At 42.7% G+C, this 16,310-nt stretch overlaps 1 protein-coding gene across 5 annotated transcripts in view; it reads right to left on the bottom strand.

Annotated features, from left to right (window-relative positions):
• Positions 1–16,310, bottom strand: part of FANCC (FA complementation group C) — a 287,705-nt gene that overhangs the window by 9,993 nt on the left and 261,402 nt on the right. For all 5 annotated transcript variants that reach the window (XM_082621594.1, XM_082621597.1, XM_082621595.1 and 2 more), the window contains 3 exons: positions 9,533–9,608; positions 6,763–6,844; positions 1,712–1,892 (listed from right to left, as the gene is read on the bottom strand). In XM_082621594.1, the coding sequence (XP_082477720.1) occupies positions 1,712–1,892; positions 6,763–6,844; positions 9,533–9,608 (339 nt within the window). The remainder of the gene's footprint in view (positions 1–1,711; positions 1,893–6,762; positions 6,845–9,532; positions 9,609–16,310) is intronic.

Here is a 16,310-nt window from a genome sequence, read left to right as displayed (position 1 = left end):
ACCTCAAGGATGCCCAGCAGAGGTGACGGTTCCAGTCACAGAACGCTGCTGCGTACAGTCCAGTACCCTGATTTAATTATGCCTTTCAAGGCAAAGGCACAGATATTGTCAAGCTCAGTCAAATCTTACAATAATCATGCTTTCAAAGACAGTTCACAGTTTGTCAAGTCATCCAACAGACCATCAAAGGTCAGGAGAGCGAGAAGTATGCACTGTTAGTTAAACTAGGAAAACTGGGCCCCATTTGCTCCCCGGGATGCCGCACAAACTGGTGCCTCAGGTTGAACACCAAGAAGGAAGAGGAAGGAAACAGACGTACTGGCACGAAACTACTCTTGAGTGAGCTCATCTGTTTTTATCCCGGCTGCCAAAGCACCCCCTGAGTAAGAACTAGGCATAAGTTTTATTTAAAAAAAAAAAAAAAAAAAAAAAAGGACCAACTTAACTAGTAGAAAGATAGGCCGATGCAGAACTCTCTAGAAAATAAACCTTATTGGACAATTTATTTCTCTACACTTCAAAAGTAATCTGTCAGCTTCTATGATCGGTTTGGAGTTTAACATATAACCTACCAATTTAGCTTATACAGAATCAAATATAAAGTATATATAAAAAGGCTTCAGAAATTATTAGTGCTTCATACATTTTAATTATTATTAAAATTAAGATAATGAAAAATTAGGATTCTCTTCAATTAGTTTAATGTGATATTTTAAAAGGGAAAAAACTAGGCTTTCTTTTTCATCAGATAGCAATTCTGAGATACATGTTAATTTCTTTAAAAATGTTCTATTTTTGATCCAAAATCATCACCAAATTTCAACTTTTTAAAATCCCAACTCTTTTCTTTCTCCTGCCATATAACATGCTTTTAAACAAGTAAAATATACAGCCATATCTGAACTAGTCTCTGTTTTTTTCAAACAGAAAACATCAAGCAAATAGGAGCACTGCTCTCTACATAAAGAAACCTGCTCCCTTTAATTATTAAAATCAGCAAAAAGCGCTGGCAGTTGAACTTTTAAAAACCAGCAAATAAATGTTTGCAAGGAAGGCGCAAATGCCTTTAATCAAAACATTGCTCCTGTAATTATTATATCCCACACAAAATAACAACTGTCTTTGCCACAGACAGCTAGCCACTCCTGTACTTTGCTGCTCTGTTATTTAGGAAATGACCAAGTCCTTTTCCAGAAGCTAAGTGGTTAATATCATGTGATTACTTTTCTAAGAGTTCTAAACAAAGCCAGTACTGTGAGGATCTATTGACTGATCCAAGAAAGGAGTTAAGTCAAGACGGAAGCAGACAGTGCCAGGCCACTGATCAGAAAGAGGACGATGCTCCTCAGAAGAGCGGTCAGACCCTGCATGGCATCCCCTGGAGGGAGCGGCCCCAGGGCCAGGCGCGCCTGCGAAGCATGACAGAGTGGCAGTGACAAAGAAGAGATAAAATGACCCAGGGATGGAAGGGTTGCACCTCATCTCCTCGGTGCCTCCCGGGACAGCAGGCAGCGCCTGGCCTCCAGTCCACTCCTGAGGGCAGGAAAACACCTCGACCACAGGCCCAGCTCCCACTCACTCGTCCAGGCGGATGTCTGCATGTACCTGCCGAGGTGCCTGGGGGTCAGTGAAAGCCAAACCCACTGCAGGGCCCCTTCTAGCCCCTGAGAGACTGATCCTGAGGCGGCACACCATAGGCCTGGCCACCCACCATGATCTGTGCTCTCTGCTGATGCTCAGCTCCTGGACCACAGCTGAAAGCCAGGAGCCACAGCAGGGCCTCTGGAGCTTCAGCCTCAGCTTCCGACGTCAGTAACTGCTCGGCCGCCATATCAGCCCATCCTCCAAAGTGAACGAACAAAAACCAGCTCTCAAAGGGGCCTCCGTAGGACCTGGAACAGAACCAAAACACATGGCAGCCGGGCAACTTGATTTCTTTTTCCTTTAGGTTCTTAAAGCAACTTAACGTTTGTGAATGGTTGGCTTCAATTGTTCTTATCCACTGAAGTACAACTTTCAAGGAATACGAGTTAGCTTCAGAAAAAGAGCTCACAATGCTGCCCTGAACCTGTCACAGGACTTTCAACCGCATGCCTCTCAAAACCTCATGTGCCCTGAGGACCTCAGACATTTAAATCTTTAAATCAAGGTCATCCAGGGACACTGAGTGAGCACAGGCCTTCAAGAAAGGAAGGTTTTGGCCCATGATCATCAAGAACGATGCAAGATGAGAACCTGCAGGCCCACCTCTCTGCCTTCTGTGTGGCCTGCACAGCTGGGCTGCTGTGGAGAGTGGGGCCCCTCAGCCACCAGGCAGCCACCCAGGTAGCCCCGAGCAAGAAACAAGGGGGCTCCCTGGGGTCCAGACGGAGACCAGAGAAGGGACGCAGGCCGAAACACGTGTTATTCCTTTTCTCACAAGGCAAAAGATTCTGGTCAGTATTTTGGCAATTATGAATTTTTAATGAGCTGTGTATTGTACTCTTTCCTGTCATCAAGTATACATCAATGCTGAAAAGGTAAAGCTTTTGTGAAGCTATCCTTTCGTCACAGAGGGAACCGGGAGTTGCAATAAAGGGTAGACTCTGCTTAAGGTAAGGACCCACTAATTTTGCATAGTGACAGGCCTAGCAGTTTAACATCTCCCTTGGGAGAAATGGAGCAGGACTGGCCGGAGATTAACATAGAGCAGAACTTTCCTTCTGAACTGGGGAAGCTCCTAGAACAGGAAAGCTCTGAGCCCCTCTGCAGCGCTCCGTCTTTGCTGGATCTGGGTGCGTGGTCCCCTGCTTGGCCCGTGGAATCCCCAAGCCAGCGCCGTTCCCACCTCTCCTAGTCACTGCTCTCCTCCTGTTCAAGTCCTCCCTGAAAACAAGTGATTAAATGTTCTGAAATCTAACTTGCAAAACAATGACAGAAAAGGAAGGAGGAGGAGCATTAGTCTTACTCCCTTGTCCCCACAAGAGGGAGAGCTGATGCTCCAGGGGCCACATGAGCAGTGGGCTGGGTTATGTCTCAGAAGCAAGGAACCAGCTCCACGGGGTCTCCCTCCTGCAGGCCTCACGGACGAGTGAGCTGAGCAAGGGCTCCCCCATGATCGCTGCCCCCACATGGGCATCCCTCCTGGATCACGGCTCAAGGCCTGGTCATTCTGCCTCTCTTCCTCTAGCAGCCGAGTGTGCAATGCAGTCTCATGGGGCTGGCTGAGAAGGTGCCTAAAGCTGTTCACAGACCCCTCCCCGCAGGTGGCCCTGAAGCCTAGTTGAGGCAGATCTGGGTTAGGCAGGAGCCCTAAGAGGTTTGGGGTCTAGGCCCTGCTCTTCAACAGAGACAACCAGAAGGGGTGTGTATGGGGCTGCCAGGGTATGGCAGGTCACTCATATGGCCAATCCTCTGATCCCCACTTGGCTGACAGTTCTGTCTGTCTCCTCTACTGTTAAGAGTTTGGGGACAGGGTTGGGGAGGGAGGCTGTGTAAGTGAGTAACTGGCACCCAAACCTGCATCAGTGAGGATGAACAGAAGAGCACCAGCCGTAGTATGTGATGGCTCAGTAATGAGATTATAGAGAATTTCAAGAAGGAAAAGCAGCAACAAATAAAGACAGTATTAGTAGGCTAGTATAGACAATGAATAAAATATGTATACTCTAAAAGCAAAGAAGTTGAAGAGGAAGCCGAAGGTACTATGTTACAAAGAACTTAGCAAAGCCTAAATGTGAATGCGTCTAGGGAAATAACACATGTAAGAGGGTACCTAATATCATAATGTTAGAAATTACTTTATGTTAGAATGGATTTTCTAATTTTAGACAAATATTTATTACAAGGAGGAGGAAAAGAAACATTTCATCCTACTGTGCAGGAGAAGTTTAGAATTTCCTTCCCTAGAGAGGTAGAGAAGACCGAAGGGCCCAGAGAGGTGCCCTTCTCGTTCTGCAGGCCAGGGGTTGCAGCATGTGAGCACTGCTTTTTCCCTAAGGTCTATTATTTTTATTGTTATGCTTGTACATTTCAAAGCCTAACACTAGCCATTACTCAGAACAGTTTCTATGCCAGCTATTTACACATGCAGCCTATTTATTCTGAGCTGCTCGAAGTGCTTCCTCCACTTCTTACTCAGCAGTGTGCTCACCTGTTTGGGGATGGAAACAGACCAATACAGCCATACCTCATTTTACTGCACTTCACAGGTAATTGTGTTTTTTCACAGACTGAAGGTCGTGGCAACCCTGCGTCAAGCAAGTCTATTGGCTTCATTTTTCCAAGAGCATTTGCTCGCTTCCTGTCTCTGTGTACATTTTGGGGATTCTCACAATATTTCAAACTTTTCCATTATATTTGTCATGGTGATCTGTGATCAGTGATGTTCCTTGTTACTACTGTAATTGTTCTGGGGTGCCATGAACTGTGCCAATATACAATAATGAACTTAATCGATGAATGTGTGTGTTCTGACTGTCCTACCAATTGTCCGTTTTCTCTCCTCCTTGGGCCTCCGTAGGAGACACAACAATATTGAAATTAGGCCAGTTAATAACCCTACAACAGCCTCTAACTGTTCAAGTGAAAGGAAGAGTGGCGCATCTCTTACTTTAAATCAGAAGCTAGAAATTACAAAGCTTGGTGAGGAAGGCACGTCTAAAGCTGAGATGCACTGAAAGCTAAGCTTCTTGTGCCAAACAGCCAAGGTGTGAATGCAAAGGAAATGTTCTTGAAGGGAATTAAAAGTGCTACTACAGTGAACACATGAATGACAAGAAAGCAAAGCAGTCATTGCTGATATGAAGAAAGTTGTAGTGGTCTGGATAAAAGATCAAACAAGCCACAACATTCTCTTAAGCCAAAGCCTAATCCAGATCAAGGCCCTAACTCTCTTCAATTCTGTGAGGGCTGAGAGAGGTAAGGAAGCTACCGAAGAAAAGTCTGAAGCTAGCACAGGTTGGCTCATGAGGTTTAAGGAAAGAAACCATCTCCATATGTAAAAGTGCAAGATGAAGCAGCAAGTGCTGGTGTAGAAGCTGCAGCAAGTTATCTGGAAGATCTAGCAAGATAATTAATGAAGGTGGCTACATTAAACAACAGATTTTCAATGTAGATGAAATAGCTTTATATTGGAAGAAGATGCCATCTAGGACTTTCATAGCTAGAGAGGAGAAGTCAATGCCTGGCTTCAAAGCTTCAAAGGACAGACCAACTCTCTTGTTAGGGACAAATGTAGTTGGTGACTTTACGTTGAAGTCAATTCTTATTTACCATTCTGAAAATCTTAGGGCCCTTTTAAAAATCTACTGTGCCTGTGCTCTATTAATAGAACAACAAAGGCTGGATGACAGCACATCTATTTATAATATGTTTTACTGAATATTTTACGCCCACCGCTGAGATCTACTGCTCAGAAAAAAAAATCCTTTCAAAATATTACTGCTCATTGACAATGCACCTGGTCACCCAAGAGCTCTGATGGAGATGTACAGTGAGATTAATGTTGTTTTCATGCCTGCTAACACAACAGCCATTCTGCAGCCCATAAGTCAAAGAGTAATTTCGACTTTCAACTCTTACTATTTAAGAAATACATTCCTCTGAGGGATCTGGGCAAAGTAAACTGAAAATCTTCTGGAAAGGATTCACCTTTCTAGATGCCATTAAGCACAGTTGTGACTCATGGGAAGAGGTCAAAATATCAACATTAACAGGAGTTTGGAAGAAGTTGATTCCAATCCTCATGGATGACTTTGAGGGGTTCAAGACTTCAGTGGAGGAAGTAACTGCAGATGAGGCAGAAACAGCAAGAAAACTAGAGCTAGAAGTGGAGCCTGAAGATGTGACTGAATTGCTGCAATCTCATGATAAAATTTTAATGGACAAGGAGTTGCTTCTTATGGATGAACAAAGAAAGTAGTTTCTTGAGATGAAACCTACTCCTGGTGAATCTGCTGTGAGACTGTTGAAATGACAACACAGGGTTTAGAGTATTACATAAACTTAGTTGATAAAGCAGTGACAGGGTTTAGTAGTTCTGCTGTGGGTAAAATGCTATCAAACAGCACTGCATGCTACAGAGAAATCGTTTGTGAAAGGAAGAGTCAACTGATGTGATAAACTTCATATTGTCTTATTTTAAGAAACTTCCAGGGCTTCCCTGGTGGCGCAGTGGTTGAGAGTCCGCCTGCTGATGCAGGGGACACGGGTTCGTGCCCCAGTCTGGGAAGATCCCACATGCCGCGGAGCGGCTAGGCCCATGAGCCATGGCCACTGAGCCTGTGCATCCGGAGCCTGTGCTCTGCAACGGGAGAGGCCACAACAGTGAGAGGCCTGCATAATGCCAAAAAAAAAAAAAAAGAAATTTCCACAGCCACCCCAACCTATAGCAACCACCACCATGATCAGTCAGCAGCAGCATCAACATTGAGGCAAGATCCTCTACCAGCAAAAAGATTATGACTCACTGAAGGCTCGGACAATGGTTAGCAATTTTTAGTAATAAAGTATTTTTAAATTAAGGTATGTGCATTGTTTTTTAAGACATAATGCTATTGAACACTAAACAGACTGCAGGATAGTGTAAACATAACTTCTATATGCACTGGGAAACCAAAAAAGTCGTGTGACTCACTTTATTGATGTGGTCTGGAACGAAGCCTGCAATATCTCTGAGGTATGCTTGTAATGCCCTCCCCTGTCAGGCCTGCTCAAAGGGAAGATAAGGATCCAGAGCAAATGCGTGTGAAACAGACCTACGAGTCATCAGTGTTTGCTTACCCATGAGTTTGGTCTTCAACTACTTCTTTGAGCATTTCAGAGATATGTTTCAGTGCCTGGTGCCAAAGTCCCTGTGGGATATCTGTGGGTGGAGAGAGCCATCAGAGAGGAGCTGAAGAAAAGTCAAACCTATTAGGAATCATCTACAGCTAAGACCAGAAGAGGCCTTTTGGAGGAAAGGCCTTAATTTTCCTGGTCCACAGAATCCGTACCACTGCTCTCACGCTGATCCCAGCCAGAATCTATGTCTCTGGCCTGGGAAGAAAGATCTGTCAGTGTTACACAGAGCTAAGCTCAAAGGCTCTTTAACTCAGGTACATGGGAGTGGACAGAGACTGCACAGGCAGCCCACCGTAGGGTTTACAAAGGCTATGTGGAAGATGCCCCAGGACTTTTTCTTTTCTACTCACCTACCCCCTCCTCTATATCACTAGTAGTCTGTGATTTCAACATACATGGAGATTATAATAAAATAATCAACAAGGAATTAGGAATGGGCTGCCCAACTGTTTTTCTACGATTGTGATGAATTTAGAATAAGATTTCAGGTGTATAGTTTTTTTTTTTTTTTTTAATGGTCATAAAAAATACATGGGTATCATAGAGACAAATGTCTTTTCTTTGTTAGTTTTTCTGGTTTCACAATTTTCCCATGGTCTTAAACACTTCTGAGCATGTATGTATCTGTAGTTCTGAACAACATCTGAAAAAGGTTACCACATTTCCATGTAGTGATAGGCTCTATAATTAAATACACGAGAAAGATAATGTAAGTGATACAATAACCACTACTACCCCACAAATGTTAAAGAATCATAAATTATCTCTCTCCCTCTTCTGAACTCCCATAACTCTTGATTTGCAGGCTTTGAAGGCATTTTTGTTTTCTTCTATTAGTTGTTTAGATATGTATTTTATGTCTCCTTTATTTGTAGCTCCTGGATAGTCAGGGCTCATAAGTGACCCATCTTTTATGCCTACAAGACTTTACAGTGGGCACAAAATCAATTTCTGATGAATAGAAGATTCTACTGGTAAAAAACACTTCAATTTGTGAATGTAACATTGTTTTTCTGAATGTAATATGCAGAAAACTGTTCTAGGAACTAGCAGAGGTAGTCTTTTGTTTATAGATTTCCAAATTTAAAAAATAACAACCCCAATACTTTTTCTGGAGCTCATTCAGCTGCTCACATAGGCTGACCTTAGGCTTTGCTGATCTGACTTAGGCTGTGAGACATGGCCCTGGAAAGTGAATTACTGACTTTTCTGTCTTGTTATTAAAGTTTTTCCATTGTGTCCCCACAGGTTAAGTTCCACAAAACACTTGACTAGAGATCCCACCAGGCCCATCACCACCTCCACCTCTAGCATCTGAGAGGACAGCATCAAGTGGGTCACTTCGGGTGAGAACCTAATATTTCAGAACAAGGAAGAGGAACTTTGATTTTGTAAAATGCTCTGAAACCTCGAATCATACTTTCCTCAAATGAATTTACTTACTGAAGTCTCAGGAAAAAGCCAGGGAAAAAAACGGCATAAAAAGGAAATACTACGGATTCTTTTACTCTTTTCTCTCCTCTTTCCTTCCATGGTCAGACGAATGCCTTTTTCTATGGCACAGAGTCTGTCTTGTGTCAGTGTTGCCTCTGCTTCAGATTTCAGGCTTTAGACGGGAAGGATGTCTATAGTCTCTATTTCTGAAATATTTCTTAAACAGGAGCTCACAGGAATGTTAACAGATCAACATCAGTGGAATCAGGGCAGAATCATCACTTCCCCAACTGGATATGGCCTCTGGAAGGCTGGCAAATGAAATCAGAGAGGCCTGTGGTCTAATACACTTACTCAATTCTTTCAAAAGGCTTCCCTTGGCTTGGTTAGGAGAAATTTCCACTAAACTTCCTTGGCTTCATTCATCATTTTATCTTTTCTTTTGCCACAGGGGGCACAGAGTAGAAAGAATGAAATACAAATAAACATACTGTTTTATTCCAAATCAGCCAAGTCTTAGCCTGTTCCTGGCATCCAGGTAGATCTGGCTGGCACGAGCAGAGGCCTTGTGTTATCCAGAACAGAATATCAAAACCCAACTAGAGGGCTTCCCTGGTGGCGCAGTGGTTGAGAGTCCGCCTGCCGATGCAGGGGACACGGGTTCGTGCCCCGGTCTGGGAAGATCCCACATGCCGCGGAGCGGCTGGGCCCGTAAGCCATGGCCGCTGATCCTGCGCGTCCGGAGCCTGTGCTCCGCAACGGGAGAGGCCACAACAGAGAGAGGCCCGCGTATCGCAAAAAAAAAAAAAAAAAAAAAAAAAAACCCAACTAGAGACCATTTTGTTTTTTTTTTCTTTCTTTTGGTAAATGATTGTAACTGGGAAGTCAAACAAATTCTCACATCAAAATCCACAGAATGTGAGACCCTGAGAGCTTAAAGGATGTTAGCAATGACCAATTCCCTTTACAGATAAGGAACTGGGAGGAAACGGTTGTAATTTAATCAGTGTATTCCCAGAAGTTATTATTATTATTTTTTTTTTCGGTACGCGGGCCTCTCACTGCTGTGGCCTCTCCCATTGTGGAGCACAGGCTCCCGACGCGCAGGCTCAGCGGCCATGGCTCACGGGCCCAGCCGCTCCGCGACATGTGGGATCTTCCCGGACCGGGGCACGAACCCCTGTCCCCTGCATGGGCAGGCGGATTCTCAACCACTGCGCCACTAGGGAAGCCCCCAGAAGTTATTTAAATATGGGCAGAATCAACCTTCACATACCTTTCGGGTGCTGGAGTAGCACCATGACAAGAGACGGAGATGCATATGGAAAGTAGGTCTTGAATGCAAACTTCAGCTACAATAGAATCAAAAATTCAAAACCATTTGAACATTAGCATTGGAAAGGGTATTAAGAAAATACAAAATCTTGCATCCTCCGCCCAAAAAGGACCCTCTACTTTATGTGGTCAGAATGTTTCCTTGCATGCTTATCAAAAAAAAAAAAAAAAAAAATCTCCTAATAATCTTGTAAATATGTTCCAAAAAATTAAACCTTTTTAAAGTCACCTTCTAGGACTTAAGAAAAATAAAGTTATACTCCTTATAACAGTTCTTCACCTCACATGAACTCAATTATATACATAAATCTTCTATTTAAGTGAGAGTTTCCAAGGCAGTTGTGAGATGGTTTTTTATAATCAAAAAGGCGTAAAACAACAACGGTGCTCACGATACTTTGAGGGCCAAAGCGCTACCCTATCTGTGCCCTCAGAAGGCACAGAAGTTGTGAAGTACTTTTGCAAAAAGTTGAGGTAAAATCTATAAGCAGTGAAGTGCAAGGGCTTTAAGTGTACAATTTGATGACTTTTGGTAAATGTGTAAATCCAATGTGACCATCGCTCCAATCAAGACACAGAACCTTTTTCTTTTCTTTTTTTTTTTTTTGCGGTACATGGGCCTCTCACTGTTGTGGCCTCTCCCGTTGCGGAGCACAGGCTCCGGACGAGCAGGCTCAGCGGCCGTGGCTCATGGGCCCAGCCACTCCATGGCATGTGGGATCTTCCCAGACCGGGGCACGAACCCGTGTCCCCTGCATCGGCAGGCGGACTCTCAACCACTGCGCCACCAGGGAAGCCCAAGACACAGAACATTTCAATCACCCCAGAAAGTTCCCTTGTGGCTGTTATAGTCAATCCCTCCACCCCATCCTGGCAACCAATATTTTATTTCAACAAGAGAGGGTAGTTTTGTATTTTCTTGAATTTCACACAAATAGAATCATAAGAGGATGTATTTTTGTGTGTCTGGCTTCTTTGGCTCAACATGTTCTTTTGCAACTCATCCATGTTATTGTGTATGCGGAGTTCACTTTTTAAAAAATTGCTCTGAAGTAGTCATTGTATGAATATACCATAATCTGTTTATTTATTCTCCCATTGATGGGCACTTTGGGTTGTTTCCAGTTTGGGGCTGTTATGAATAAAGCTGCAGTTAACATTCACATTTATGTCTTTTTGTGGATATGTGCTATCATTCTCTTGGGTAAATACCATAGGAATGGAATTAGTAGGTCGTAGAGTAGATGCTTGTTTAACTTTATAAGAAACTGCCATGTAATTTTTCAAAGTGGTTGTACCACTTCACACTCCCATCACAATTTATGAGAATTTCAGTTGCTCCACATACTTGTCAACTTTTGGTATTGTCAATCTTATTAATTTTAGCAATATTAGTGGGTGTGAAATATTACCTTATTATGACTTTACTATTCATTTTCCTGATGTGTTTACTGCCAACTTATACATATTTTTTGAAGTGTGTATTCAAGTCTTTTGTTCATTTTTAAAACTGAGTTGTTTCTTATGTTCTTGAGTTGTAAGAGATCTTTATATATTCTGGATATAAGTCCCCTGTCAGATATATGTATTGAGAATATTTTTTACCTGTTGGTGGATTGCTTTTTCATTTTCTTAAGGATGTCTACAAACACCGGAAGTTTTAAATTCTGATGAAGTCTAATTTATCCATTTTTCTCATATTGCTAGTGCTTTTCTGCATTCCTTCTAAGAAATCTTAGATTATCCCAATGTCAAAAAAGATATTCTCTTCATTTTCTTCGAGGAGCTTTATGGCTTTAGCATTTATTTTGAAGTCTATGATCCATCTCAAATTAATTTTTGTGTTTGTGAGGTAGAGGTTCATTTTTTCCTACCTGGATATCCACTTGTTTCAGTGCCGTTTGTTGAAAACTTTCCTTTCCCCATTGATTTTCCTGGCATCTCTGTCAAAAATCTGTTGACTACATATTAATGTATGTATGGATCTATTTCTAGACACTGTTCTGTTCCACTGATCTATCTTTTTGCCAATACCTCACTGTCTTGGTCTTGATTACTATAGCTTAAAGTCTTGAAATCAGGTAGTTTGAATCCTCTGATTATTATTATTTTTTTTGCCTTTGAAATCTTTTATTGCCACTTTGGTTAAAGAATAAGTATTGTCTCACAGTGACCTATGATCTTATTTGACCAAGTGTTTTAAAACTTTTTGACAAACTTCCTAAAATATCAAATTTTAAGTAAAGTTCTTTTGATTTCTAGCTAACTTTGGGATACCTTAGAGGGCCCCTGAGGTATCTCAAAGAGAAATATTTAATGAGGATTATTTCGTATGTTAAATTAAATGTAATCAGATGTTTAACAATGCCTTTTAAGTCTTTTGTCATTTACAGATATTTTTGTACTCTGATGCTGTTACAAAAAGTGCCTCATCATCAAGGAGATTCATGGAAAGGCTATGGAAACCGTTACAACAGTTCCACATCAAGATGATGGCTATGCGAGGATTCCAGCCCATACCAACTTAAAACAAGGAGCTGTCCTGCCCCTGGGGCCCCTAGATCAGGCATCCAGAGATTTTTACTTCCTGACAGGCCCCTACTCAGCCTTGAAGCAGTTACAGAAAATGGACCATTGCCCCTCGGCTTCCCATAAGAATATGGGAGTCTGAATGTGTTTTCTTTTGTTTTTTCACAATTGTTCTAGCTACTGTAGGTCCTCTGCATTTTCATATAAGTTTTAGAATCAGCCTGTCAGTTTCTGTTTTGAAAACCATGTTGGGATTTTAACTAGGATTACATTGAACCAGGCATCTCAACAATTCATGAATATCGTTTCTCTCTTTATATGTTTAAGTTTTCTTTGGTTTGTCTCACCAATGTTTTATAGTTTTCCAAGTAGAGGTCTTATACACCTTTTTTTTAAAAAAAATAAATTTATTTATTTATTTATTTTTGGCTGCACTGGGTCTTCATTGCTGCATGCGGGCTTTCTCTAGTTGCGGCGAGCGGGGGCTACTCTGTTTTGGTGTGTGGGCTTCTCTTGTTGCAGAGCACGGGCTCTAGGTGTGCGGGCTTCAGTAGTTGTATCTTGTGGGCTCTAGAGCACAGGCTCAGTAGTTGTGGCGCACGGGCTTAGTTGCTCCATGGCATGTGGGATCTTCCCGGACCAGGGATCGAACCCATGTCCCCTGCATTGGCAGGCAGATTCTTAACCACTGTGCCACCAGGGAAGTTCCAGGAAAACTGATACACCTTTTCAAAAATTTACTTCCAAGTGTTTTATGTGAGACTGTGGATTTGTCTATTTCTCTTTTTACTTCTGTCAGTTTTTGCTTTGTGTATTTCAGAACTCTGTTATTAGGCATATATCCATTTGTAATTGGCATTTCTCCTGATGAACTACTGCATAATTATAAAATGTACCTCTTTTGTCTGGTCATACTCCTTATCTTGAAACCTAATGCATCTGCTGCTAGTAGAGTGATACCAGCTTTCTTGTGCTTATTATTTATATTACGTATCCCTTTCCTTCCTTTTAACCTATCTGTGTCTTTATAATTAGAACCGGTCTCTTGAAAACAACATATAGTGGGTCTTGGTTTTTCATCCAGTCTGACGTATTTGCTTATTGGTTTATTTATTTATTTTTGGCTGCGTTGGGTCTTTGTTGCTGTGCACAGGCTTTCTCTAGTTGTGGTGAGTGGGGGCTACTCTTGTTTGTGGTGCGTGGGCTTCTCACTGCAGTGGCTTCTCTTGCTGCAGAGCACGACTCTAGGCGCACGGGCTTCAGTAGTTGTGGCATGCAGGCTCAGTAGTTGTGGCTCACGGGCTCTAGAATGCAGCTCAGTAGTTGTGGTGCATGGGCTTAGCTGCTCCATGGCATGTGGGATCTTCCTGGACCAGGGCTTGAACCCGTGTCCCCTGCATTGGCAGGTGGATTCTTAACAACTGTGCCACCAGGGAAGTCCTATATTTGCTTTTTTACTAGTATATTTAGTTGATTTTCACTTAGTTTTTGTAATTAATGTACTTGTAGATATATTTGGGTTTATCTTTTTATATTAGTTTCTTTTGCCCCATCTATTTTTTGTTCCTCTGGCAGCCCACAGCTCTGTCTTTTGACACCTCAAGTCAATCAGATTGTGCCTTGAATTCTGGCCACCCCCTCACCCCTCCACTCACTCAACCCCGCTTCTACCCCTTACATGACAGCCCTCATGGAAAAGTTAGAAGATTACCCAATGTGGTTTCCTTTTTCAAGGGTTGAATCCCCTCCAGTTGTAATCTGCTTTTTGGGTTGCTCTCCAGTACCTTCAAATAGTTTAAAAAAATATTTTCCCCAGAGTTTATAGTTTTTATCTGTGGGAGATTTAGTCTAGTACATTATTAAACTCTGCACTACTGGCACCAGAACCTGAACTGGTTTGCTGTTTGTACTGGAGCCATTCGTTATGCAAGCTCAGAAAAGAGGCTTGTCAGGACAGCCTTAAGTTCTTGCCTACTAGTCCGACTGCGCACATTGATGGAGCTGCACTGTGCTCTCCAACTAAAACAAGGGTGAGAGGAAAGGATAAAAAGAGAATGAGAAGCACTGAAGATAAACATTTCTGACAATGGGAAAGAATGTGGATTAATGGGATTTCTCATAAACTGCTGGGGGGAGGGACTTCCCTGGTGGTCCAGTGGTTAAGACTTCGCCTTCCAATGCAGGGGGTGCCGGTTTCGATCCCTGTTCGGGGAGCTAAGGTGCCACATGCCTCGCGGCCAAAAAACCAAAACATAAAACAGAAGCAATATTGTAAAAATTCAATGAAAGACTTTAAAAATGGTCCACATCAAAAAAAAAAAAAAGGTTAAAAAAAAAAAAAGATAGTCTAAAAAAAAACCAAACTGCTGGGGGGAATGTAAATTGGCACAAGCATGTATGGAAACCATTTGGCAGCATCTGCCAGAGCACTTCTAATAACCAGCACTTCCAGTCCTAAGTATATGCCCCAGAACGTTCAGAGCAACACTGTTTATGAAAGAAAACACAATCTGGAAATAATCCAAAAGCCCACCACCAGGAAGAGAGCGACACTGCAGTACACTTTCCCAACAGAGCACTACACAGCAGTCCCCACCAGGACCACGACCACGCACAGCACAGAGCAATCCTGGTAGCACGATGCTGGAAAGAACAAGGCTCAAAAGACTGCATACGGTGTGCTCCTCTTACCTGCTGTTGGCTTTATAAAGTGCAAAAACAGTCACAAGTAAAGAAAACACGGTTTAGCAATCATATACACGTGATCAAACTATTTTCAGAAAAAGCAAAGGAATGATAAACATAAAATCAAAACAGCAGCTACCTGAGGGGAGAAAGTCAAAGTGACAGGATAGAGGAGGAGCACGTGGATACCTGAAAGTTGCTACTAGTGGGCCAGGTCTTGTTGGATGTCAGGTTGGTAGATACTCATTTACTAAGAATGAATATGTGGATGGATGGATAAAACACTGAAAGAAAAGAGGGCCATGCATGGACCAAGTAGGACAAAGGATGTCATGCATCAGGGATTATGATTAATCTACAAACGGGCACTCAGGAAGGCAGGGGATTGATGATGAGAATGGCATTGACTAGAAAGGCAGGCAATCATGAACAGCCCCAGGAAAAGAAATGACATAACAAATGTGGATGAAGGCATTTGCAAAGTTAAGAGGTTATTGCTCTTGTATCCCGAACCCAAGGTGAGGGCAGTGAATTCCTGTTTCTTTTTGGATCCCTGCCCTGCCTTCCACCAGAACCCAATCTGTGCCCCTCACACTAGCAGACACATGTAGCCTGGGCAGGGTACTATTTTAAATTAAAAGTCACTGTAAGAACAGTTCAACCAGTCCAAATCTAAAGTGCCAAGGCCAACCCTGCAACTCAGGGGAAAAGCTGGTAAGGAAAACAGATTCAAGCTAATGGTACAGAGCAATACTTCTTTCACCGATGCCCTCCGCCGTAACCTAGGTCTGTTCCAGGAGTCAAAGGCACAGGTTTTCTAGAGGTCAGTTCCTAATTGGAAATACTAAGAATATTCAGGGAAGATAAAAGATATTTATAGTTATGCCTCAAAATAAGCGTGAGGGCCAGCCAGTGCCTTTCAGCAGAGCTCTCCTCCCGAATTCCAGGCTGGGTACCATTGATAATGCTGTTTGCTACAGTCTAGCTAACTTCCCTTGGGAAAGAAAAGATGGGAAAAAAGCATCGTAAATATTTATCATTGCCTTAAAAAACAGAAACCTCTGCTAAAACCTGAGAGATTTCTTGGTGTAGGAGTGTGTGGGATTTTAGTACAACCAAGCATCACAGCAGTGCTCTCCTAAGTCAAACTGCAGAAAGCATACCAAGGGACCATGACATATCCCACAGGAAACTGCAGTGCACTTGGGCACTTGAACAGGCAAAGCACTACACAGACATTAGGTCTGTGGCCATCAGAAGTACAGGCCAGTTAGAATGCCCAAAGACAAAAGCTCTCTGGTAGAAAAGGTTCCTGTTACACAGGTCACTCTAATCGATCAGCTGCCTCTGCTGACAGGCCCCCAGTGCAAGTCCTCCTGCAGATCCCTAGGTCCAGCTTCTTGCTTACTGAGTCCAACTGACACCTCTTGATCATGGCCATTCCTAGCTCCTCATCTACAATTATTCAAGTATTTCCTTGTCACTCTATCTCCTTTCTCCCCTGG

The sequence above is a fragment of the Mesoplodon mirus genome (assembly GCF_964341445.2).
Source record: "Mesoplodon mirus genome assembly, chromosome: 1".
Classification (NCBI taxonomy): Eukaryota; Metazoa; Chordata; class Mammalia; order Artiodactyla; family Ziphiidae; genus Mesoplodon; species Mesoplodon mirus.
Note: the sequence above shows the minus strand (reverse complement) of the source record. Positions and strands in the feature narration are given on the sequence as shown.